This window comes from Archocentrus centrarchus, chromosome 11 (assembly GCF_007364275.1).
Source record: "Archocentrus centrarchus isolate MPI-CPG fArcCen1 chromosome 11, fArcCen1, whole genome shotgun sequence".
In the NCBI taxonomy this organism is placed as follows: Eukaryota; Metazoa; Chordata; class Actinopteri; order Cichliformes; family Cichlidae; genus Archocentrus; species Archocentrus centrarchus.
The window spans coordinates 32,465,843-32,489,662 of record NC_044356.1 but is presented as its reverse complement, the minus strand read 5'-3'; the positions used below and the strand labels follow the sequence as shown (position 1 = coordinate 32,489,662).

Here is a 23,820-nt window from a genome sequence, read left to right as displayed (position 1 = left end):
AGTCTGCAGCCATGAGCTCAGATCCTTTAAGGTATTATGTTTTACACACCACTTAACCACCCTCCTGGAAAGCAGTCATGTCAAACTGTCCAGCTTTAATGGCCCGATCCCAGTGTCCAAACTCACAGACTCACACACTTGAAGGCTCATTCCTGCTGTCAGACCATCAAGTGATCTCTGTCAGACATTTGGAGCCCTTTATTCAAACTTTCCATGAGTGTATTGGAGAGTTTTCTGAACTACATTCATACTACTTGGAGCCCTCGTGCACTCATACACTCAAGACTCAACGACTTGTGCACACAGGTGATGTAATTTAAGCATTTGAGGTCTTAAGGTGGACATTAGGATTGGGCCAGGGGGTTGCAGGTTGTCATGAAAGTACTGTGGAAGTGAAAGCAGCACCCGGACTTGAAGCTGAATGGGGCTTACACAGCCAGAGTGAAGAGCTGTAAGTGTGACTATCCCCCTGCTATCAGTGGAATGGTGTTGTGTTTCCATGGAGTGCATAGACAGTCCAAAGCATGGCTCAAAGTGATGGAGTGCTCTCCTTTTATTTCACAGCTGCCGGGCAATAAAACCTTCAATCTAGTAAAAAAACCACCCTTTAACTATCAAATATCTCCAGTCCGTCCCCACAGTCATAAAATATGAGATGTTTTAAAATCTTTTTCACCAAAGGTAATAACTCTCAGAGAAAACAACAAGATATTCTCGTCCACAAATTCTATTTATGTGGAGATCAAAGAACTTCTCTTGAATATGCAAACATAAACATAGGTTTGCACAAAATGTGATTCCCAGTTAACATGTTGAGCAAACAGCATATGGCGTTCACAGTTTGCACATCGGATTATTCTGTGCACACATGCCAAGTACACAAGGGTTTGTGAAAGTCATTATGACGCATAAACAAGATTTTCAACAATAGCGTGTGTGCACAAGTGAATACAAACACACACACAGTGCACAACTGAAGATGTTGCACTGTGTGTGTGTGGGTGTGTATTTTTCTGCACAAGATAGTCATTTGTGAGCACAAATTGTCTTTGCGAAACCAGCAAAGTGGAGCAACAGAGGCAGAGTCCTCCTCCTCCTCCCATCCTTTACATGCTGCAGGGGTAAGGAGTGTGAAGGAGAAGTTGTGCATGCATGGATACTAATGAACATTTGCAGTAAAATGTAAGTGATCAATACGAGTGAAAAGGCCACAGTTGTTCTGTGAATAAATAAGAGCCCAGCCTGCAAATAAGGGATGCTATGGATGCATAAAATGCTGGAGCAGAGGACAGATTTGTTGTTATGACTGCTGCAAATAAACCAAACAGATTATTATGTCAATCAACACAAACATGCTCTCCTGCCTGAAGGTGCATTAAAACACAGTTTTGGGGCGCCGTCTTTTAGATGAGACCTGATTTTGAACCTACTCTTAGAGCTTGTAAAATGCATTCATACTGCATATTTACGAATACATCTGCAATTACTTAAGTTACCACAAACTAATTACAGTCTAAACATGTGCAATTCGATAGAACCCCTGAAAACCCTTAACAGGGTGAGAGTCCTCAGAGGCTCATCCACCACATCCCAAACATGATCTGCTGGATTGAAATCTGTTGTACTAAGTAGCCCAAATGTGTCAATAAAATATCACCCAATACATTACTACACCACCACCACCACCACCACCACCAGCAGCAGCAGCAGCTGCCACTGATACAAGGCAGGATGGATCCATGGTTTCATGTTTATGCCAAATTATGACCCTACCATCTGAATTTCACAGCAGAAATTGAAACTCAGGCAAGATGTTTCCACTCCTCTGTTGTCCATTTTTGGTGATCATGTGATTTGTAGCCAAGGTTTTCTGTTCTTAGCTGACAGGAGCTGAGATGCTTTCTTCTTCTCAGCGCGAGGCAGCCTGGCTGTGTTCCTCTGACTGCTAGCAACAAGAAGGCATTTTTGTCCAGGGAACTGCAGCTCACTGGATATTTTCTCTGTGTGAAACACTGTCTGGGAGCTCTAGAAATGGTTGTGTGGGAAAATCCCAGCAGATCCGCAGTTTCTGAAATACTTGGACCCGCCCGTCTGGCACCAACAGCCACACGATGTTCAAACTCACTTAAATCACCTTTCTGCTGGTACTCCAGCAGGTTGTCTTGACCGTGTCTACATCCCTAAATGGACTGGGTTGCTGTCATGTGATTGGCTTATTAGAGATTTGAGGACAGTCATACCTAATGAAATGGCCAGGTGAACTTAATCAGAGTTGCTGGTTTAAATCTGCTTTTGGAAGTTGACGTATTCAGAATGGTTACTATTCTCATACACAAAGAAATAAACATAAAATGAGAGTAGCTAAAGGTCTCGCATCCCTTCTCCAGAAAATCCCGGCTGGGAAAAGCTGCAGTGTGTCCCAGGAGAGCTGTGACTTCATAACTGTGCACCACCTTTCATGGCAACTACTTTACTTAATGTGTATTTAGCCTTCAGATTACCTGCATTTCACATGTAAGGCTACAGTATCAAGCACTGGTAATGGTCTCTTAAAGCTGCCACTCAGCTCTGGGTTGCTCTGTTTGTAGTGCTGGGTAGTAACTCAGGTGAGGGGCTAACAGTCGACTGGTTTTTATTACTTCCCAGAAGGCACAGTAGCAGATTGTGCTTTGGTTCTCACATCATTTCTGTTTAGTAGCTAACTTATAGCAAATCTTAAGCATCTGAGTGTGTTTTATGGCGCATCTAGCATCTAACACTGCTTCTATGGAGGGGCTCTTTCTAAGTATACTGTAAGCCAATGGAGACACAGCCAGGTTTCACCTGCTACAGCATGACAGCAGGGCCGAACAGGCAGCATTAAAAAGAAGGACATTAAGACAAAGGTTCATGGCTATAATGGCCTTCCTTCTAAATAAATGTTAAACAGCTTCTGTCATCAGGCACCTAACATACCTAACCATGCTGAAAGCCTCTTCTTCTTTCAGCCGCTCCCTTTAGGGGGCGCCACAGCGGATCATCTTCCTCCGTCTCACCCTATCCCAGCATCCTCCTCAGTCACACCAACCCCTCTGCATGTCCTCCTTCACTACATCTAGAAACCTCCTCTGAGGTCTTCCTCTTTCCCCTCCTACCTGGCAGCTCCATCTTCATCCTCCTCTGTGCAGTAAACCCACCATCCCTCCTCTGCACATGTCCAAACCATCTCAGTCTCGCCTTTCTAATAAGGATCGTTTTCTGCCTGAATATAATCACATAGTTTGGGTGCATAAAACAAACCAAATTGTGCCCGAGAACTTCAAATAACACAAAAGAAAAGAAACTCCATCTGGCAGAAAAGCCCAAAAGGAAAACTCCTCCGACTAGCGGCCGCTGCTGGTCCAACACTTCCTGCCGGAGCAGGCACGCTTCGATCCGGTCCGAGCGGCGAGCTCGTTTTGGTTGTTGTTCGCGATAACACCGGGAAGCGCACCGGCAAAGCCTACAAAATAAAAGCGCCAGAGCGCAACTGACAAATCCAGCTGTTGACACCTCATGTACACACGTTTCTCCCCCCGAGGGCGCTCTGCTGCATTTTTAAGACCCGCGCCATTCATTTCAGGCCAAACAAAAAGACTTGCAGTCCAAAACTACTACCACTACTAGTACTAGTAATAACAATGATAAATTTATGCTTGGATTGCACTAATACACTTCTGGTGCAGGAAAAACGTTAACAAAGTGTTTTAAATGTCATACTAGAATCGATTAATACAGTACTGTGTAGTACTATATGGATCTATGTAATAATAGATTACATAGATTGTGAAGATTACTGTGACTGTAATAGATTACTGGTTGTGAAGAATAAAGTAACAATGAACAATAATGCAACTTTTGTATCTTTATCACCTTACTTTAAAAATTTTGTATGATGCATTATGTAGCTGATTTTGTAAGGGCTATTTCAGGTTACTAAAACACAGTTTTGTTCTTGTGCTGATGCATGAGTGGTTCTGGCCTTTAGTTTGTATTATTAAAGCATCAATTTCCACTATTTGATCGTGCTTTTATTTGGTAGACTGACCGGACGTGTCCGTGTCCTCTCCGTAGCAGGAGAACTTGACAGTGGTGAGTCTAGGCAGGCGGCGGAGGCACACACACACACACACACACACACACAAAGAAAGGTATCTAATAGGAGATATTTATAAAACGGCTCATTACTTTGTAACACTGTACATCGTCTGTATATTTTGGAGGGCGTTAGCATCTCAAATGCGACCCTTTCATCGTCAGAGTTGGATTCAGGAGTCTGTCCATCCTGTGACTGGCTGAATGTCGACGGATATAGCTTTAAAAATGCGAGGAAAAGCTTTAAGCGAACGGCGGGTTCTGTCGTGGTTTTTTTTTTTTTTTTTTTTGTAATATCGTAAGATTGGGTAGAGGCGTAAAAACCAGTTTGACAGCGCCGAAGAAGCTCGCTGACTTCTTTAGCCGAAAGTTTCCTGCGGCTGGAAATTGTTGAGGTGTAGTGTCGGGGTTCCCTGCCGACTGCGACATCGCCCCGTCCGTGTATTTCTGCTTTTCCACTCAGACCTCAGTCGACAGCACGCGTCTGGTGTGTGGCAGTGTTTTGGTCCCCGGTGTCGGGCAGGACTAGGCCCTTAGCCGAACTATTTCATCAAATGATTTCCTTTGTCGCAGCCCAGCAAGCTAAAAATAACACCGACAGCCAGCATTAGCCGAGGTCACAATTCATCGTTATGAAACGGGGGGGGGGGGGGGGGGGGGGGGGGTTCGCTGAGTTCCTCAACATCCTTCACATGGTGAGGATTTAAACCAGTCTAACCAGTTAACTCGGTCAGTCTGTTCCAGGCCCGATAGTTAAAATGACGGAAGCGGTTATGGCTGCTGGGATCCATAGCTGCACCCTATAGCTTAACACTGTGTAGGTATGTAGAGAGCGCTTTGCAAAACTCCCGTTAAAAAAATGTTAAAATTGAAAGTTAACGCGTGGATCGGCGACAGTCTGCAGACTGTGACATCCCGAAGAACTGTGAAGGAATCTAACTGAATTCCGTAACTGCCAAATGTTTCTATATGTCAGTAAAATTAAAACAGGTCCACACATCTTACTGCCAGCCATGGGCATTTTATAGTAACAGGAGTTTTATAGCGCTGTTATTGTATTTGGATGCCTGTCAGATTTAGGAGAGATGGTTTTTTGTAAGATCCTAAGTCTTGCAGCATCTTAAACATTATAGATTTAACGATAAATGTCATACTTTTTTAAAATGATGTTTGGCGGCTTAATTGGGCTTCGAAATCTGTTTCCATTTTTTTCTCCCAGGCTCGGTATGTCGGATGAAGATTCTCGTGCCAGCACAAGCTCTTCCTCTTCTTCATCTTCGACCCATCAGCAGCAGCAGGAGACAAACCTCCCAAAGAAAAGGGAAAGTAAAGCCAGCATGAGCAAAACCTCCAAGCTTCTGTCCACCAGTGCTAAAAGGTGAGTCCAGCGATGGCTGGATGGACTTTAAAAATTGCTACAGTGTCACAGTTCACAGTTTACACTCCTCTCTTCAGAGGTGCATTATTACCATCCCTGACAAGCAAGGAGTTTGTCCTGCTTCAGAATGACAAATCTATATAGCTACAGTGCATGATTTAGAAAATATGGACGGCATAGCTCCTCAAGAACATCGATCCAAAGCTGCACTTGTCCTGTTTCCACGTTAAAAAGAGTTGTCGGGCGAGGCTGTGGCAGGCTGCAGTTTGACCCAGTGTGTGTTGGTTTTTGCAAAGCAGCTTTGTTTCTGGTTTTCATTCATATCATTTTACTGGCTCTCATTTGCTTTTTGCAGAATTCAGAAGGAACTGGCTGACATTACGTTGGATCCTCCACCAAACTGCAGGTACGTAAATGAGCTCCTTCAGTTGGAGTCATTTGTAGCACCTGGCTCATTGACGTGTGTTTCAGTGGCTGAGTGTGTGGTTTTTTTTTTTCTTTTCTTGAATGAGGACTTTTTGAGCTGCTGTTAGTATGAAAACATCCTTCACTCGTGTTCATGTAAACACCTGTTGTGGAACTGGATCGCTTCATAATGAGATTCTGATGTAATGCTCTTTATACCTGCCTTTCTCATTTGTGGTTGTTAAATGAGAAAGGTAAGCCCAACTTTTAACCTCATGATTATATCGCTGAAACACCTGAGTCTTTCAAAAATAAAAAACAATAACCAGGCTTCAGTGAAAGCAGACTGACTTTAGTTTGAAGAAGAAAAGAATCCTGTAATGTTCTAAGCACAAACCAGGTGGAGGTCTTTCTCTAAGTGTGCTCAGTGTAAATCTGTGGAACCCAGAGGTAGCAAACAGACTCCTGGTGGGCGCTCAGGTCTTCTGCCACTGAAACAGCTTGTTTGCCAAACGTGGTGTGTCTGGCAGGTTCAGATGCATGCTAGAAAAGTGACTGATCAGCATGAGCTGCATGTGGTGTAGCTACTGGAAAGCTCCTGCTATTATTTAACATCCTGTATGCTGCAGAGCAGTTTCTGTCAGCGCACGCCTGGCTATGTAGAGCTTTCTTAGGTCTGTTTTTGAGGCATGTCATGATGGGATTGATTGTTCTGTGCCACTGAAGTGAAGCTTTTTTGTTGACACAAAGTGTTCCAAGCAGAGCCAGGAGTTAGACGGTACGAGGGTCTGGGAGGCTTGATGACCCTTTTGGAAGCTTTTTTCCAGCAGTTTCAAGTGACGACAGGTCTGTTGTAGATTATTGGCAGTAAAGCAGGAGAGGTTCACGTCTGAACTCGGGGTCGTGGTGCGTGGACCTTAAAGGCAAGGTGATTAAATGGCCGCAAGCTCAAAAACCACAAGGTATGCAGTCGAGCTATTTAACGAGGCACTCCTCGGTGTGTGTGTGTGTGTGTGTTTTTTTGTCTTTCAGTTATCATTATTCTTTATAGTGGGGACATAACATTTGGTATAGGAGGGTCCACCCCCCCCCCCACCCCCCACCCCACCCCAGAATGCTGCTATTTGTGGCACTGAAATGTCCTTCATGCTTCATTCATATTTGTTCATTTGGAGCTGTTTTTATTTTGTTTTTGTTTTTTTTCTGGCTATAAACCAAGAAGAAATATCTGTGTGTCATTTCTTTTTCTCTTCCCAAAAGGTTTTAATTGTTCAGCTGCAGGGCAGCGTCCGAGCTTTCAGTTTAGCAGAGTCTGAGCTGTCCTGAGATTTTAGTTTCCACATCTGCAGCTCTGATGAAAAGGATACAAACAGATGATGAAATTGAATTCCTTTGTTATTGTACACAGTACAGCAAGATTCAAAGGCAGCTTCTTCTTCAATAAAAACACAATAAATATAAAAATAATTTCCCAAATAAAGGATGATACAAATGTACACTATAAAAGGAAACAGGATGCAATATGCATATAACAGTCCTTTGCCATAAGAACTCCAACCAGTATCTCTGAATCTAGAAACTAAATTATTTTTATTTGCTTTTAAAAAGAACTTCTCAGCTGTGGATAATAAACAAAAACCTTTGTTTTTTTAAAATCCTGAATATCTCGTGCCTCGGGGCCCCTTTGGACACCACGTGTCTGCATTAATCTGAAATGGATGGTATAGTTATTGTACTGTTTCAGATTTTGAGGTTGTATATAAGCTTGTGTTCATAATATTTTTATTGTTGTTGTTGTTGTTGTGTCTCCTTAGAACCTTTAATTGTTTCTAACTTGATGTGGGCATATGTTTATGCATTTTGAAGAAATCATCTGTTTCCCACATCCTCCAAAACACAGAAAAGTAATGAAATTTGTGTTTGGTCGATTATTTTGTTGTTGTAACAAAGCTTCTTATGCTGAATCCAAAACAGCCGGGTGTTTTAAGTTTGTGTAAACCTCTGCAGTTCGAAGATAAAAAGACATGACAAATGTAAAAATCCCGGATTACCTTTTAACACAACCCCACGTGAACAAACACACTGAACTTGTATGTAACAAACCCCCATTTTTCCCACTTAAATGATGTTTTCACAGCTCCTTCGATATCCAGAGCTTCTTGTATTTTGTATGCAGCCTTTCTAGTGCAGTTACTGGTATCTTATCCTGAAAGTCTGCAGCTCCTTCTGTTGCTTGGGAATTTCAGCCCAGGCAGTGTAGATTTGTTTGTCTCAGTGATTGAGACACACTATCATCAGTTCTCAGGGGTTTAGCGTCTCTCTTTAGTCCAAACCTGCGCGCCCTCTCCAGAACAGTTCCTTATCATCACAAACCTTTTGAGCTGTATTGCTAACTAAAAGATGAACACGGTTACTGTGACTTCACTCTTTGGGTTGTGGTTGATTGTGACAAGTTCAAGTGTGAAACTCAAACAAAGACAGTTGTGACTCAAGTACAGTTAACAAATCAAACTACGCTAAAACCAACTGTATCCCACTAACAGATGGTGAGTGTGTGTTTGTAAGATAAGGTTTATTTGTCACACACACAGTTATACACACGACAATGCACAGTGAAATGTATTTTGTACCTGCATCCAATAATAAGTAGAATATATATAAATAAGAAGAATAAAAATATACAGAGTAGAATAATTTACATTGTGCATAATAGTGCAGTTTAGGGCTCAGAGTTGAGCAGACGGATGGCTTGTGGATAAAAACTCTTCTTCAGCCTTTCAGTCCTCAGGCAGCGGTAACACCAGCCTGATGGGAGCAGGGAGAAAAGAGTGTCCGGGGTGTTTTAAGGTCTTCTTAGCCTTTAACCTGCTAATCACTCTGCACTGCTTGGTGTAAATGTCCTGCAGGTTGGGCAGGGTGGTTCTGATGGTCCGTTCAGCTGAACGAACCACCCTTTTTAGGGCCATGAAGTCCTGCTTGGTGCAGTTTCCCATCCAGGTGGTGATGCTCCCACGCATGATGCTCTCGATGGTGCAGGTGTAAAAGTTCCTGAGCACCTTGAGTGGGAGCTTGAAGTCTCTCAGCCGCCTGAGGAGGTGGAGACGCTGTCTGGCCTTCTTCAGTGGTGTTGCCATCGATGAAGCACTTTGGTTGTCATATAATTTCTCTCAAGGTCCTTTAAAGGTGGACGAGGTGAATCTCGGCGACCTTGACCTCAGGCTAAAGGTCAGAGGTCAAGTTTTCCGAAAAGTCTTATGAACACTGTAACTAAAGAACGATCTCACCTAGGATGTTCAAATTCACACCTTAGATGGATACTGTGGCCCCTCAGTGAAGTTAGTTTATAACCAGCTGTTGTTGTTCAGCCAGCTTGTTGTCAGCTGTCCTGAGACGGGAGGGTCACATGTCTAATCTGCGCATAATAAGAAATTGTGACAATATTGGGAATAAATAAGCATGTTTACACACACTTTTGTGTGTTAGACCCTTGACTTCAGTTCAGGGGCTTGAGTTGAGGAGTAAGAGGATGAAGTTTTATTAAAATACCGATGGCAGCGTCTCTTTTCACTGCGATTTCCCTGCTTTGGTGAAAAACGTAGGCATAATCTTTCATATCCTGAGTTTGAAGGTGCAGGCATGAATTAAAATTTGCCTCCATGGCAGGCAGATTCCTATGAGTTCCCTTCTCCTCTTGCTTTGGTGTACATCTGTGGCCGGTCTCTTGCCACATACATTAAACGCAGTTAGGTGAAACTGTGATGTCCATTACAGCCACTGTATTCAAGATGGGGGTCATTGGCGAGGCAACACGACTGCTTCCACAAACCGATGCCTTCTATGAATTTTTAATGGATTAATTCTAAATTTGAGAATGTATTGGTTTGTTGGACGCCGTAATTAGACACTGATGAATGTAAATTTATGAATGCAACATTTGTTTCTATTAAATAACCTCAAAAGACAACTGGCTGCACCTTTAAGACCCCCCTGCTCTTTAAATGGACATTGACAAAAAAGCTTCTTGAGGCTAGTTTCACAGCACGCCTCTGTTAAACACACTTTGCTTTATGAGAGCAATAAGGCAGACCTTTCATCTGTTTATTAAAATCCAATTATAGTCCATGCAGGGAGTGCAGGTTTTCTGCAGCCTTGTTGCCTGATGTCTGCAGGTCACTGAAGTGTCACCTGTAGACATCACAGGCCTACTCCCTTCTGTCCTGCATTGCTTTCATTCACCATGTTTTATTCCTATTTTCTCTCTGCCAGCTGTTTTATTCATTGCTTGCTTCCTGACACTCACTTTTTTCTCTCTATCTTCCACCCTGCCTTCTGCTCTTAACCACCATATCTCCTCTTTAGGTTTTCCCAGATTCCTGACATTCCATGGTCCGTGCACGGGTCAGCTGAGGAAACTTAGAGGCCGTGTACAGTGGGGTTAATTAGTGCCACTTAAGTTTGGGCATGTACCTGGAGTCATTTGGTAATTATATAGTTTTAACATCTTGTGCCTTTTTGGGCTCTCCTGATCACGTAGCCGTAGAAACAGGCGGTGCCTAATGTGAGGCCCTCTGTTTAACAGCTGAGTTAGTGACCGTCTCTGTCCACACACCTCTGCAGTGCGTCACCTGCATGCATGTTCTCAACAGCTTCTTTACAGCTATAAAAAGCCGTCTCCCAAAGAGAGGAAGTGGCTTGTCTGTACACTTGTTTTACCTCGGAAAGACCCGTAGGCAGTGCTGAGCTGCACAGACGTGAAGTCTGCAGGAGACTTTCATCTAAGCTGTCAAGCAGCTGGTACGGTTGGGTACTGACCTTCAGTACTTTATTTGGACCAAGTGAAATATGGATGTAGGGTTGATTAAATATTTGATCAGATTTGTCATCTTAAATTCATTTTTTTTATTTCTCTGATTCAATTAAAAGTCAGGTAAGTAGATTTGATCAGTTTAGATTGGAAAGTTCTTGAGGGGCTGCTTCTGTTCTGAGAGTTTCATTTTCCACATCATGGGGGGAAAAAAATGTGTCTCACAGGTCTGAGTGTGGCAGGAGTGACTAAAAAAATCATGTGTGCCTAATAAAGATATTATTTATTGAATAATACAATATAATGGACATCAGCTTTATTTTTCCCTAAGTAAATTACTGGCAGGAACTGAATTATGTAATAAAACAACAGCCACAGTGTAAGCGCTGCCTCTCCCATTGTTATCCTGTGGATCAATCAGACAGCTGTAGCACAATGTTTAATTGCCTTTATCCAGCTGACATGTGTATGGATGTATTCTGGTCACTGCCGTATGACAATTAAAGGACGTCGCCCATCCAATTATGAAAGCTACTATGAAAGACATCATAAAGCCAATGACAGAGTTATCATGTCACCAGATTAATGAAGCCAGCAGTGTAGCATATGACTCAGGTCTCTGAGCAAGACAAACATCAGTCTGTCTGCTGCTCCAAAGACAATGAAATATTTGATATGAATCTTTCTGGGTTCTTCAGTGAGGGAGGAGGAGGATTTATTTTTGTTTGTTTTTAACACAATTTGAACGATTTTGTTCAAACTCCTTTTCTTTCACCCAGTATTTATTTTTTTTCAGGCCTGCTGATTCAGATTTTTGTGACAGCATACAGAATCATTTTTGTAGTTTTAGAGATAAATATATCCAATTATCGACTGGAAGGTCGGTGGATTGATCCCTGGTTCCTCCGGTCCTCATGCAAGATACTGAACCCTGAGCTGCCCCAAGTGCATCTGTTGGAGTGCGAGTGAATGTTAGAAAGTGTCACCTCACAGCAAAAAGGGCCTGGGTTCAAATCCGGTCTGGGGCCTTTCTGTGTTCTGTTCTGTTAAGCAGAAGAAAGTGGATGGAAAGTTTGAGACTATGACTTTTCCTTTGGTTCCCTATGCATTGCTGTCATAGCTCCAGGTCCAAGAAGAGAAAAGTCACAAATTTGATGTTCAAATATAACCCCTTTTTTTACTGCATGAGGCCCAAATGTACACCTACTATAGTGCTCTGCTAATTACCACTAAAGTAAAGCAAAGAGCCAGGTGAGGTTCTGTATGATTTATGGGAGTTTGCCTAAAATCATATTTGATTAGATTTCAAATAGTCATTAAAAAACATTCAAATGTTTTTCAAGAAGAAAAAAGCTTTTAACCTGCTGGAGTCTATAAATGTTGGATCGAAGTTTGTAAATGTATTCTCTTTTTTTTTTTTTCTTTTCCTCTGGTTATTGATTTTCATTCTAGCCTAAAATGAAGCGAGTGCTTGTTTTAGGATGGGTGATGTATCAGTCTGTATCAGTGCTCTTACACGATATATTGTACATGATTGTATCATCTTCATAAAGCATTGAGAGGACAGTCACGGGTTGAATGCTGTTATATTAAGCTGGAGGTGTGGTAGGGGGCAGGAGTGTGGAGCTGTTGCACGGAGTCTCCTCTGCGCTCGAGTGAAGTGCGGTCATTGTTTTATCTCAGTCTTATTACAGTGTTTCTGTTAGAGAGAGAAACAATACAGAGTTCTGAGATGGAAAAAGAGGCTCATTCAAACGTGAGCAGTGCTAAATCGGGGCTCTGTGCAAAGGGAGGAATATTAGGAAAAAGGGAGCAGTTATCAACACGGGCTTTGAGATATATGTGACTGGAAGAGTCTGTGTACAGCTGAGAGAGAGCCACAGACTGGTACAAGTGTGTGTCTGCGTGATGCCCCTTTCAACGTTTGTTTCAGATTGTTTATGAACAGGAGAAAATCGGCCTGTTCGTTTCTCGAATGTAAACCGATGACAGGAGGACCATCATTCCTACAGTAGATAGCTGAACTGCGTTAGGGCGTCCTGGCAGATGAAGCAACATGCCTAAAGTTGGACCATGATAACCTTTTCAGTATTAGGTCATAAATGACTTCGCTATCAGTGAGAACAAGGATGAGTTTTTCCTCCGCAGTGCTGACAGTGTTGATATAAGTCCTGTTCCTTGATTTAGATTTTTTTTTTTTTTGGACATTCGCACATTTAGTTGCGCTCCAACAGTCAAACATGTTTTCAACTAAGAGCGCAGTTAGTGCAGAAAAAAAGGGAAGGGAAGAGGAGGGGGGGGGGGGGGGGGGGGGGGGGGACATTGTGTGCCCGGTTCATTCTCGTGCCAAGGATTGCTCTCAACTATGATGCTGTCAACATTCAGCTTCATACGATTTGTATACAATACGAGACACTTGCTATTGCAAAACATGCTGTCTGTGGACACGGGCTCTTCACCAGCCATTGTTGCTCTGTTACTGCTTTCCCACCAAAAAAAAGCTGCGGCGCTGCAGTCGGCTTTGCTCTGGAAGCTTTGAACCGGCCAACAAACCACCTGGCTGGTATTTCCTGTATCAAAACATCACTATAACAAAGGGCTGGTGTGTGAAGTCTTTATTTACTTTCTAAGACACACACACACACACACACACACACACACACACACACACACTGATGTTATCTCAGGTTGTGTGCTGTAGATCCTGTTACTTTGCAGTCAAGTAAAACTGTACTGGTTTAAAGCCCCATGTGACTTCATGGTGTATATATTACATATTATTTATCAATGCAGTTTGCAGTACTCTACAGTGTACTGTACAGTGTCAGCCTTACTATAACTCATCTTTCCCTCTTTTTTAAGCTATTTTTGTTCCTGTATGTATAGTTTTGCACCCATTGTTGACACTCTGACTTTGATGTTTTAGTTACTGTAGATTTTATTATTTTTCTTGCTGCTGAAATGCAATAATTTCCCTTGTGGGATCAATAAAGTATCCATCCATCCATGTCATTCATCTGATAAAATGTGTGCTGCTGCATCTTGGCTTGTTTCCATGATGTGAATAAATTGAATTGAATATTAGAATATAATTTAGATTTAAGCTGGATTTTTGGCATCCCCATCTTTGCTGGACACTGGACAGAGAGGAGGCAGACAAATAGAGGAGATAAATTCATGCAACAAAGGCCTGTGTTTGGAATCAGTGAAGTTGAAATGCAGCTTGCTCTGTTGGCATTCAGCTGCCAGGGATAATCTGAATGGCCTACTTCTGTCCATTTTATTCATTTGAATTCACACGGCATGGAAACAATTTTTTTAATGTATTATAGTAAAAAAAAAAAAAAAGTCACGCTGACACTCTAACACATAGATCATTGTGTCTGCTGCAGATGGATTCAGTATATTGTGCGCCGCAGGAGTCAGTTTTGGGTAAATGCTGCGTGCCTGTTTGAAAGCTTAAAGGCTTAGGAGAAGAAAAACAGTTCTTACAGTGCATGTGTGCACAGAGGTCACAGGAGAAGGGCCCCTGATATTGAAGTGAATGACAGCAGAGATAGCATGACATAACACAAATCATTGGGTGGTCTTTGTGTTCATGAGCGGCAGACAAGGAGGAAGCCGTGGCTGTCTTTGTGGCTCACCTGTAAATTTAAGACACCTCTGTAGTCGGCCAAAAGAAACCTCAGTCTGGCTGATTTAGTAGGAAGTGATACAGTCGCTGTTCTCGGCACAAGTCTGGGTCCTGACTGAGGCCTTTTTTTTTTTTTTTTTTTTTTTTTAAGTCAGTCACATGTATATATTAGCAGCTGCATCTTCAGAATATGGATTTTCCAAATGAATACTGCTAACTTGGGATGATCCTTAGATGTCTTCGCTCAAACATTAGTCTCCTGAAGAATGTGAGGGACATTCAGGCAGTGTTGGGGAAAACTACTCCAATCACAGGTTTACTTCACACTGGAGGAAGTCGAACTTCAGTAAAGGAATGCCAGCTTTGGTTTCTGCTTAAGCCAGAGGTCTGCCTTCCAGAAACTAGAATCCAGGTGGGAATATTTCACTAAGCAGGATTATTCAGTTGGGTTTTAAAATGGCATACAATAACTCCTCTCAACTTTTTTTTTTTTTTTTTTTTTAAATAAACAGCAATTATCAGTAGTTAGCCACCAGGTCATACTGCAGCTGACACCAATACCTTCAAGTTTTTAGCCTGATGAATGCTTTGCTTTATGCCTTCACAGCACTTGCGGTGAAAGGCAGTGGGCCTTGTAAAGAGAGGTGCAATAACTGCAGAGAAGAGAGTAGAGGCCTCTGTTATTGTATATGAGTCATATGATTGGAACGTGACAACAGTTAATACAGCCCCCCTCAGATATGCTCTTTAGGACTTACTAAGGCTACATTATGTAATACATTTAAGCTGCCTGAAAAGTCAGAGTGGGCATGGTGGTATTTGAAAAATGTTTTTCCTGATTTCTTGTTATATATTTTGGTGAGTCTTTAAAGAAGATTTCCTCTGTCCCTGGTACATCGGTCGTGGGCCAGATTTCCTCAGATAACAGCGACAGTGACAAACTTTGAAACCTGTTATTCTGAAAATGTTCCTTCAGCAGGTCAGAGTTTATTTATAACAAACGCAGGACAGCGAGACACACACGGAGCAAACAGTCGTGTCGTTTGATGTCGACCAGCGTTAGCCCTCTCCTGTGTCTCCACGCTCCTTTTTGAGAAATGCACAGATTGTGCCACATACTGTCACTGTGCAGATGGACTTTTTTTTAATTATTATTATTATTATTATTATTAATATTCACAGAGCATCTGGTTCTTCTCTTAATTATACCACCACTGGGAAAAACCACTGATAACCAAGCAGCCATCTAGCCATCCATTTTCTTCCATTTATCCAGTTCAGGCTTGCTGATAACCGCTGATGTTGAAGCAGATTTCTCATTTTAGCTGCACTTCCCATCTCACCTGTCTCTTGTATACCTTCTGCCTTCTAAGCAGCGTATTGGCTATGGCCGCAACACCAGAAGATGACATCTTCGAACATCTTTGGTTTCAAACTGCAGCGAAAGAAAGAAATAATGCTGCTCTGGTTTCCTGTAGGTAATCATAAAACTGTAAAAATCACCTTTACTGCCGGTCCACAAACACTTTCAAATAATGTTGTTTATTCCTTTTCAGTTTTCTGTACGTCATGATTCATCTGCAGTGGACTAATATTAATTTAGCACTATTATAATTGACTCAGTACTTTTTGAAACATTAGAAAATGTTTTAAAAAAAGCGAGAGAAGTGCCCGCTGTAAGCTCCAGCAGCTGAAGCCTCTTTAACAGCTTTGTTAAAGCATGCTGTAAGTGCTGTATGAATGGGTGAATGTGCTTGTAGAGTGAAGTGGTTTGAGTGGTCAGTCAGTCCCTTCATTGTACTGTAATGTCAGACCTCAGTGCTAACAAGGTGCCATAAAGAGTGTGTGTTGGCCAGTTGATCTTTCAATAGCAGTCTCATTAAAAATGTGTTAGTAGCAGCACTTGTGGAGACACGTGTGGTGTTTTACCTGTTCAGTATGGGAACAGTGGAGCTCTCCTGTGCAGGGGGTCAGGGTCCTGGTTGTGAAACGTTCCCTGTGTTGGCTTTTGTTCTCCTTCTCCTCCCGCCTCCCTCTTAAAGAGCAGCCAGAGCGCTGCATCTGCTGCAGAAAGTCAGATTATTCCCTGACATTTCTGTTTCCTGTTACCGCTGAGAACGCAGCTACAAATTACAAAGACCGGGTGCAGAATTTTATGTTTATGTGCGTGAAATCTGATTTGTGTGTTGTGTTATTTTTGGAATGGCTGTGCGTGAATAATGGTTCTCCTTGTGTTTGTTTTGAATATTCAGATGAGTTGTGTTTGTGTTTTACATGTAGTTTCCCACTGAATCAGATCTTTTTCTTTTTTCTTTTTTTTCCTCCATGTGTTTACTTTAAGAGGCTTACCAATCATTACACAGTGAAGTGGTAAACTGTAAAGTGTATTTTGTAGTACTCCTTCGGGCAGTCAGCTATGTGAAAACACCTCCAGCATTAAAGTGCCACAGAAGCTGCTGTTGAATCAAGAATATCATCTGGTCCTCAGCGTTACCTGCACAGGCAAATGAAGTTCTTCTATCATTTCCTGGTCTGTTGGCACACTGACTCACATGGGCGATTGCACTCTATTGGTTTTAATGAGCAGCACTGTGACGTGGGGTATATGTTTGAAAGGATCTCTGATTGCAGCACATTAGAAAGATAAATAAGATTTGAGCCTTACCAGGATTTCAGATAACAGTAGTGTTAAATATACACAGCAGTTAACAGTTAAGAAGGAATGATTTTATTTTAAAAAACACATGTTTAGCTTTTTAATCCTGCCACTTACATTGGTCCAGCCATGGATGGATAAAGACAGGGGACCCACGGGTAACAAAACACTTCCTGCATGTCACCACCAGGCAGAAAGCCTTGTGGTTATTTCCGTCTCTTTATGATCGCTTTGAGACGTGTTCATTATTTTGAGTGTTGTGGTTGAATGCACCTCTGTTTAGCTGTTTTGATCTGCTGTGGGGTTTCTGCGTCTCTTTGTGATCATTTTGAAACTCTGGGATTGGTTTTGGGTGTCTTTTATCATCTTGTACTTGCATGTAACTAAAGGCAAGTCTTAAAGACATAAAGGCCTGGATGACCTCTAATTTCCTGCTTCTAAATTCAGACAAAACTGAGGTTATTGTTCTCGACCCTAAAAATCTTAGAAACATGGTGTCTAACCAGATACTTACTCTGGATGGCATTACCTTGGCCTCCAGTAACACTGTGAGAAATCTTTGACCAGGATACGTCCTTCAATGCTCATATTAAACAAATATGTAGGGCCGCTTTTTTGCATTTGTGCACTATTTCTAAAATTAGAAACATCCTTTCTCAGACTGATGCTGAAAAGCTAATTCATGCATTTATTACTTCTAGGCTGGACTATTGTAATTCATTATTATCAGGCTGGTAAAAATTGAAGTACTAAGTAGCTATAGTATAATCAGGGGTTAAAGTGGGATTGGGCAGGTTGGGGAACCCTAAGATCAGTTGTCGTGGCTCCATGTGGGGAAAAGCATCACAAGTGAGTGTTTTATAAGGGGTCATCTGATTGTTGGGGTTTTCTTTGTATTATTGTCGAGTGCCTTGAGGCAACTGTTGCGATTTGGCGCAATATAAATAAAACTGAATTGAATTAGGGCAGTGTTTGGTCTAGCTTCTTGGTGAAGTGTGAGTTCAGGAAAGAAACTGAAGTGTGGTGATACAGTGGCACGTACTCCTGTATTACCTGCCAGATGGCAGCAGGTTTAGCTGGGGGTGGGTATTGTCTTTTTGTATCCTTTAGGGTCTGTGATGACCCCTCACCTCGTTCATGCTATTGATGTTTTGGGTGTTTCAATCACCTGTTGCAGAGATTTCTGATAATACACCATGCGTTTACGTTCCCTAGTGTGTGCAATGAGACAAGCCCAGGCATGGCAAAAAGTAGAACCAGGCTACAAAGGAGGAGCTATTAGCAGCTGGCGATGTGCAACCCAGATGAAAGCAAATGACTCCATGGGAGCAGTGGCTAACTGCACTCCATGTGTCAGGAAGCGCAAACGATGATGGAAATTACCGATGCAGTTACATGTTGGAAAAGTAGGGCTTCAACAGCCTCATAAAAAGATCAATATCCCAGGTAGAAAATATTTTTCAGTTTTGTTATGTGACACTTTTTTGCAGCTCCTGACGAGTTACAAACTAAAGAGTTAAGTAGTTATTTTATACCGAACATTTACTGGGAAAACACTATCCATGCTACATTTGACCTATACTGTGTCACCAGATATAATGCTGCTGCTGCTGCTGGGACGCTGTTTCAGTAGAGTCACACTTCAAATTTGGAGGTGTGTCATCAGTGAGAGTAGCTCATTGGAAAAGAAGGATGCAAAATGCCCTTCATGTACTCTTATAAATGCTGCTGCCAGCCGAGCTGTAAGCCTCCATACAATGTTCAGTAATTTTTTCTGTATCATCAAAAATATTATTACAAATTGACACACACACACACACACACACACACAGGTCTGTGTACATGAGGTTCTGATGCAGTCTAAGTTTTTCTTTATGAATGGGGAAGAAAACACGTAGTGTGGCCATGCTCTGATTCCACTTTTAAAGTTATTTACCGGTGATCAGTAAACCTGATCTGAATAACTCCTACCAAGTTAAATCATTTTCTAATGACTAAATATTGCAGACATGTACTAAATGGACAGATGCTGAATGAGCACTTTAACTGTTTTTTCGGTGCAGAAAGATTAAAACATTTTGGTTTGAGGTCAGAGTGACATGAGATAATTATTCTAAAAGAAAGTCCACTGTTCCAAAGTGCTGTCTTCTTGGTTTGTTTGCCAACAAAGACCTCTAATATCATCATTCTGGAGAAAAACTCATCCAGTGTGACATTTGGTCTATAAGACAATTGATGTCAAACCTTGTACTAGAAATCTGTAACATGTTTAATAATGGAAAAACAAAAACATTTGTAAAGCTTTGGGGGGCCTTTTTAAACTTTTGTAAAAGATTGGGATCAACAGAAAGCCAATGAGTAACTTACTGTCTGAGCTTGTGTTCTGTTAAAATGTGACTGAATGTTTCTTTACGGTGTTCCTCCAGTGCCGGCCCCAAAGGAGACAACATCTATGAGTGGAGATCGACTATCCTGGGCCCTCCAGGCTCCGTATACGAGGGCGGCGTGTTCTTCCTGGACATCGCTTTCACACCAGACTACCCCTTCAAACCGCCCAAGGTGAAACTTTGAGTGCTTGCTATTCAAAAAGATTGTTCTGTGAAATCATGAACTGATGGGTTTATTTCATATTGTTCAGTAGAGTGTCTTTGGTACGACGGAGTTTTTAGGCCACATTGAGAAAAAATGAATAAATCGTGCATTTTGAGAATAAAGTCAAAATTTCGAGAATAAAGTCGAAGTTGTCATTTCAAGTCAAATAACGGCCACAGCTGCTGTACGCTCTACAAAATGCCTTGGGTAGATGAAACAACCTGATCAGCTGTCTTAGGGGCTGGACAAACGGGGAGCGACGTCGCTCCCTCTGCATTCATGGAACTTGTGTGAAGCGATTGTAGCCTCATCGCACAAGTGCCACAGGGAATGAATGGAGAGCGAGCGACGTCGCTCCCCGTGTGTCGAGCCCCTTATTGTGTGTCGTGATTCTGCAAATCCCCTCTGTACTGCACGAAGGTGCTACCATCGAAATCCTTGCATCTGACCATTGCCAGTTTGTGTGGTTTTCCTTCTGAGCCGATGCAGCTTTCTGCACCATCTCATTAACATCCTCATAGTTATCACTACATCGTGTTTGTGTACTGAAAGAGAAATAAATTCCTTGTTACTAAAACCGATTCTAAAGTATAGTTTCGCGAACTCATAATGCAAGACATTCTTTGAAATTTTGACTTTATTCTCAAAAGAGAATTTCGGCTTTATTCTCGAAATTTTGCCTTTATTCTCAAAATGCACAATTTATTTATATTTTTTTTCAGTGTGGCCCTAATACTCCTTCGTACTTTAGCTCGTGGAAAGTGGCTAAATGAATTTCAGCAGCTCCACCTACTAAATTTCAGGCTTCATACGTGTAACTAAAACAGAGGTTTTTGAATGTCACAATTACTCAGTCAGACATAGTTGAACTAATATCGACTCTTCAGATAAGTTTTTGAGCGATGCTAGGTTGCCTGATGAGAGGCATTAAAGAGTTGCGTTCTTATGGAGTTTGGCTTATGTTCTAAAAGACAATATATTAAAGCCATGACTTTAATAGACTTGGGCTTTCCACTTTGTGTGACCAGGTGACGTTCCGTACAAGGATCTACCACTGCAACATCAACAGTCAGGGGGTGATCTGCCTGGATATCCTCAAGGACAACTGGAGTCCTGCCCTCACCATCTCCAAGGTCCTACTGTCCATCTGCTCCCTGCTCACTGACTGCAACCCAGGTGAGAAACACACACAAGCTTGGATAGACTTACAAAAATGACATATCTAAAGATGTATTTTTCCCTTGGATACTTCTGTCTGGAGATGTTTCTCATAGGGATGCACAATGAGAAACATGGCTTTCTAGTCCCTGTCACTGCACTTGCAGCTGACAGGGACTAGAAAGAGAGAGCATATTTCTCCTGTACTGGCTTCTCTTCATTGGCTCCTTGTTAGATCCAGAATTTAATTTATAATCCTTCTCCTCACATACAAGAATACTTAATCAGGCCACATCTTATCTTAAAGACCTCATAGTACTGTATCACCCCAATAGAGCACTTCAGTCTCAGACTGCTGGCTTACTTGTGGTTCCTAGTTTACTTAAGAGTAGACTGGTCGGCAGAGCCTTCATCTTTCAGTCCTCTCTTCTGTGCCTTGAAGTGACTGTTGTGATTTGTTGCTATATAAATAAAATTGAACTGATCAGATCCAAAAAGCTGGACCAGTCATTGGTGACAGCAGGCCAGTCTCTTAATTTCAGTTTTAGGTCCTGTGTTTACTGTGACAAGCATCAGCAGCAGGAGAGCTGATAGAAGTTGACAGCAAAGCGTCATCAGTTTAGATTTATTTCAGGCTACAGCTTTACTGAAGTCAAGTGAGCCGGCATATCTGAAAAGCTCGACCGCAGTGCTTTCCCCGTCCTTGTCACTCTCATTATGTTCGATCTAACTCTTGAGGAGCTTCTACTGTACTTAGTATAATGTGTTGTAATTGACTCAGTCAGTATAATCTTCATTTGACCTGTCAGCTTCACTCCACATCTGACATGTGTTGCCTGTGTTAGGAGGAGAAACTAGTAAAACTTAAGTATGCTGTGATCTCAGAGGATGTTTCAGCAGAGAACATTTAGTCATGATTCCCAGGTCTTTTAAGGGTCCTAGTAGGGTGTAATTCATTATCCCTAATCTGCAGTGACTGCAACATTTTACAGACCTTACACATTAAAATTCTAGCAGCTTAAATATTAGAACCTTTTAGAACTCACTCTTTATTGAAGAGTCAGCAGCATTTATGGGTGAAAATGCGCTCTGGCAGCATCTATTGGACATCAGCACGGTCAGCCCACCATCAGCAGGCAGACAGAGGTGAGAGCGGCCTGTGAAAGTCCCTAGTTTTAAATGAATTTCAGTGTTTGAGTCCTCTGTTCCTCCCACAGTGTGTTCAGCAGCTGCCATATAAAAAACTAGAGGCATATTTATGTGATGCTGTTTAGAAATCACAGCTCATATAAAGCCCTGCCAATAAATTTGATATTATGAAACACAGGAGTCGCATTACAGCACCACAAAAACAGTTGTTTTCATTTTTTTTTTTTTTTTTAATTGACAGCTGCTGCGGCAGATTGTCTCCATACATACAGGAACTTTACGGGAAGCTGTGGTTAAATATAGTTAATGTCAAATGTTTAACACGAGTACTGTCCACTTACAGATTTTGATTAAATTTACTGTGGCGTGCGTGGTGCTTAACACTGTTTTAAATCTCCTGATCAGTAAGTACCTCTGTGTGAAGTTTGTATGCTCTTCCTTTGCCTCCATGGCTTTCATCCCGCAGGCAGGTAAGACATGCATGTTAGGTTACCTCACACCCATGACCAATTTAGGATCCTGAGTGAGTTCAATAAAGCTCTCTCCAAAGAGCTCCGAGTGGCCAGCGAGGCTAGAAAAGCACGATTTAAATGCCAGCTCACTCCACAGTGAGTACTGTGGAGTGAGCTGGGGTAGAGCTACTGTGTAACATAACACACATGCAACATTCTGCAGGAGAGCGTGTCCATCATCATGTGAAGTGCTCATTCTTTCACACTGTTGAAAGAACAGATGACAGGCACCGGTGTGATTTTTGGTGTGCACTGCTGCTGTAATTATAAACCAATGAAGACTGTTGTGTTGTCAGTGGATCTTGAACTTTTTCTGTCATGGTCATTTCTTCCTTTGGAAGCAACAAAAAAAAGGTCAAACTATAACCCATAAATATGTCTGTGTAAAGTGCCATAAAGAGAAAATCTTACTGTACTGCCCAGGAGGAGCTCTGCAAATAAATGTGTTGATCTGTTGACAGCTGACCCTCTGGTTGGAAGCATTGCCACACAGTACACAACGAACAGACCTGAACACGACAGGATAGCCAAACAGTGGACCAAACGCTACGCCACATAATCACCCGAGCAGCTGCTGGCTGGATGGTTGGATGACCTGGGGAGGGGGATTTTTTTTTTTTTTAAATCTTGGAATTGAAGTCTTAAATCCTGACATTATGTTGTTTATTGTATTTTTCTTAAGTTATCTTTTGGCCTGACTATAATCAGAGCACATTTAGTGTTTTCTCTTTAAATAGTTAGCCTGTGCTTGAAGATGGACATTAATACTTAACTACTAGATGAAATATGTCACAGCATGATTCCCAGTCAATGATGTCAGTGTAAATTTCCACTTGTATTAAAGTTCCAGTTAGTGTTCGGGGCTCCTGCCAGAACATTTCTTAGAGCCGGCGGCCAGGGATTTAACATTGCACTTAACAGCACCACTCAGCAGCCATACAGTTTACAGTGGCACAGACTGTGCAGGTGCAGATCACTACTCCTGTGCAGAAATTGCTGCTGAAGACAATAAAGAGAAGCTAACAGGCTTTTACCAGCAGAAGGGCACTGATTTACAGTTAACTTCATTCACATACAGCCCTCCGTCACACAGACTTCAGTAAAGTGATTCAGAATTGAACGAGTGAGTCTTACCATTTGAAGGTTTTCATACTTATAGCGCTAATTCCTCTGCGTATGAAAGCAGTGACTTTAACAAAAAGTTATAAACTCTTTGTTAAAAAAAGATAAAGGGAATCCCTATGCTTGGGCCAAGGGGCCGCCGGGCTTGGAGGAAACTCCTGGTAATAGAGAAAGTTGTTTTTCCACATGTAGACATGTTTAGATTGATATTGGTTGTGATTTGTGTTCTGTACTGATGAACAGCAGTACCGTTTCTCCCTTTAAGAATTAAACATGACCATGAACTGAACCCAACCC

The 23,820-nt window shown here is 41.9% G+C and overlaps 1 protein-coding gene across 2 annotated transcripts; it reads left to right on the top strand.

The window, feature by feature from the left end:
• The first annotated feature begins 4,070 nt into the window (after window positions 1-4,070).
• On the top strand, window positions 4,071-23,812 carry ube2e1 (ubiquitin-conjugating enzyme E2E 1). Of its 2 annotated transcripts, none has more exons than XM_030741362.1 (6): window positions 4,071-4,110; window positions 5,333-5,491; window positions 5,847-5,897; window positions 19,417-19,549; window positions 20,611-20,758; window positions 22,863-23,812. In XM_030741362.1, exons 2-6 carry the CDS (start codon window positions 5,340-5,342, stop codon window positions 22,958-22,960), a joined length of 582 nt encoding a protein of 193 aa, XP_030597222.1. In that variant the 5' UTR covers window positions 4,071-4,110; window positions 5,333-5,339; the 3' UTR covers window positions 22,961-23,812. The 2 variants fall into 2 exon arrangements, with proteins under 2 accessions (XP_030597222.1, XP_030597220.1); XM_030741360.1 differs by lacking the exon at window positions 4,071-4,110 and adding an exon at window positions 4,117-4,169.
• Window positions 23,813-23,820: the final 8 nt, after the last annotated feature.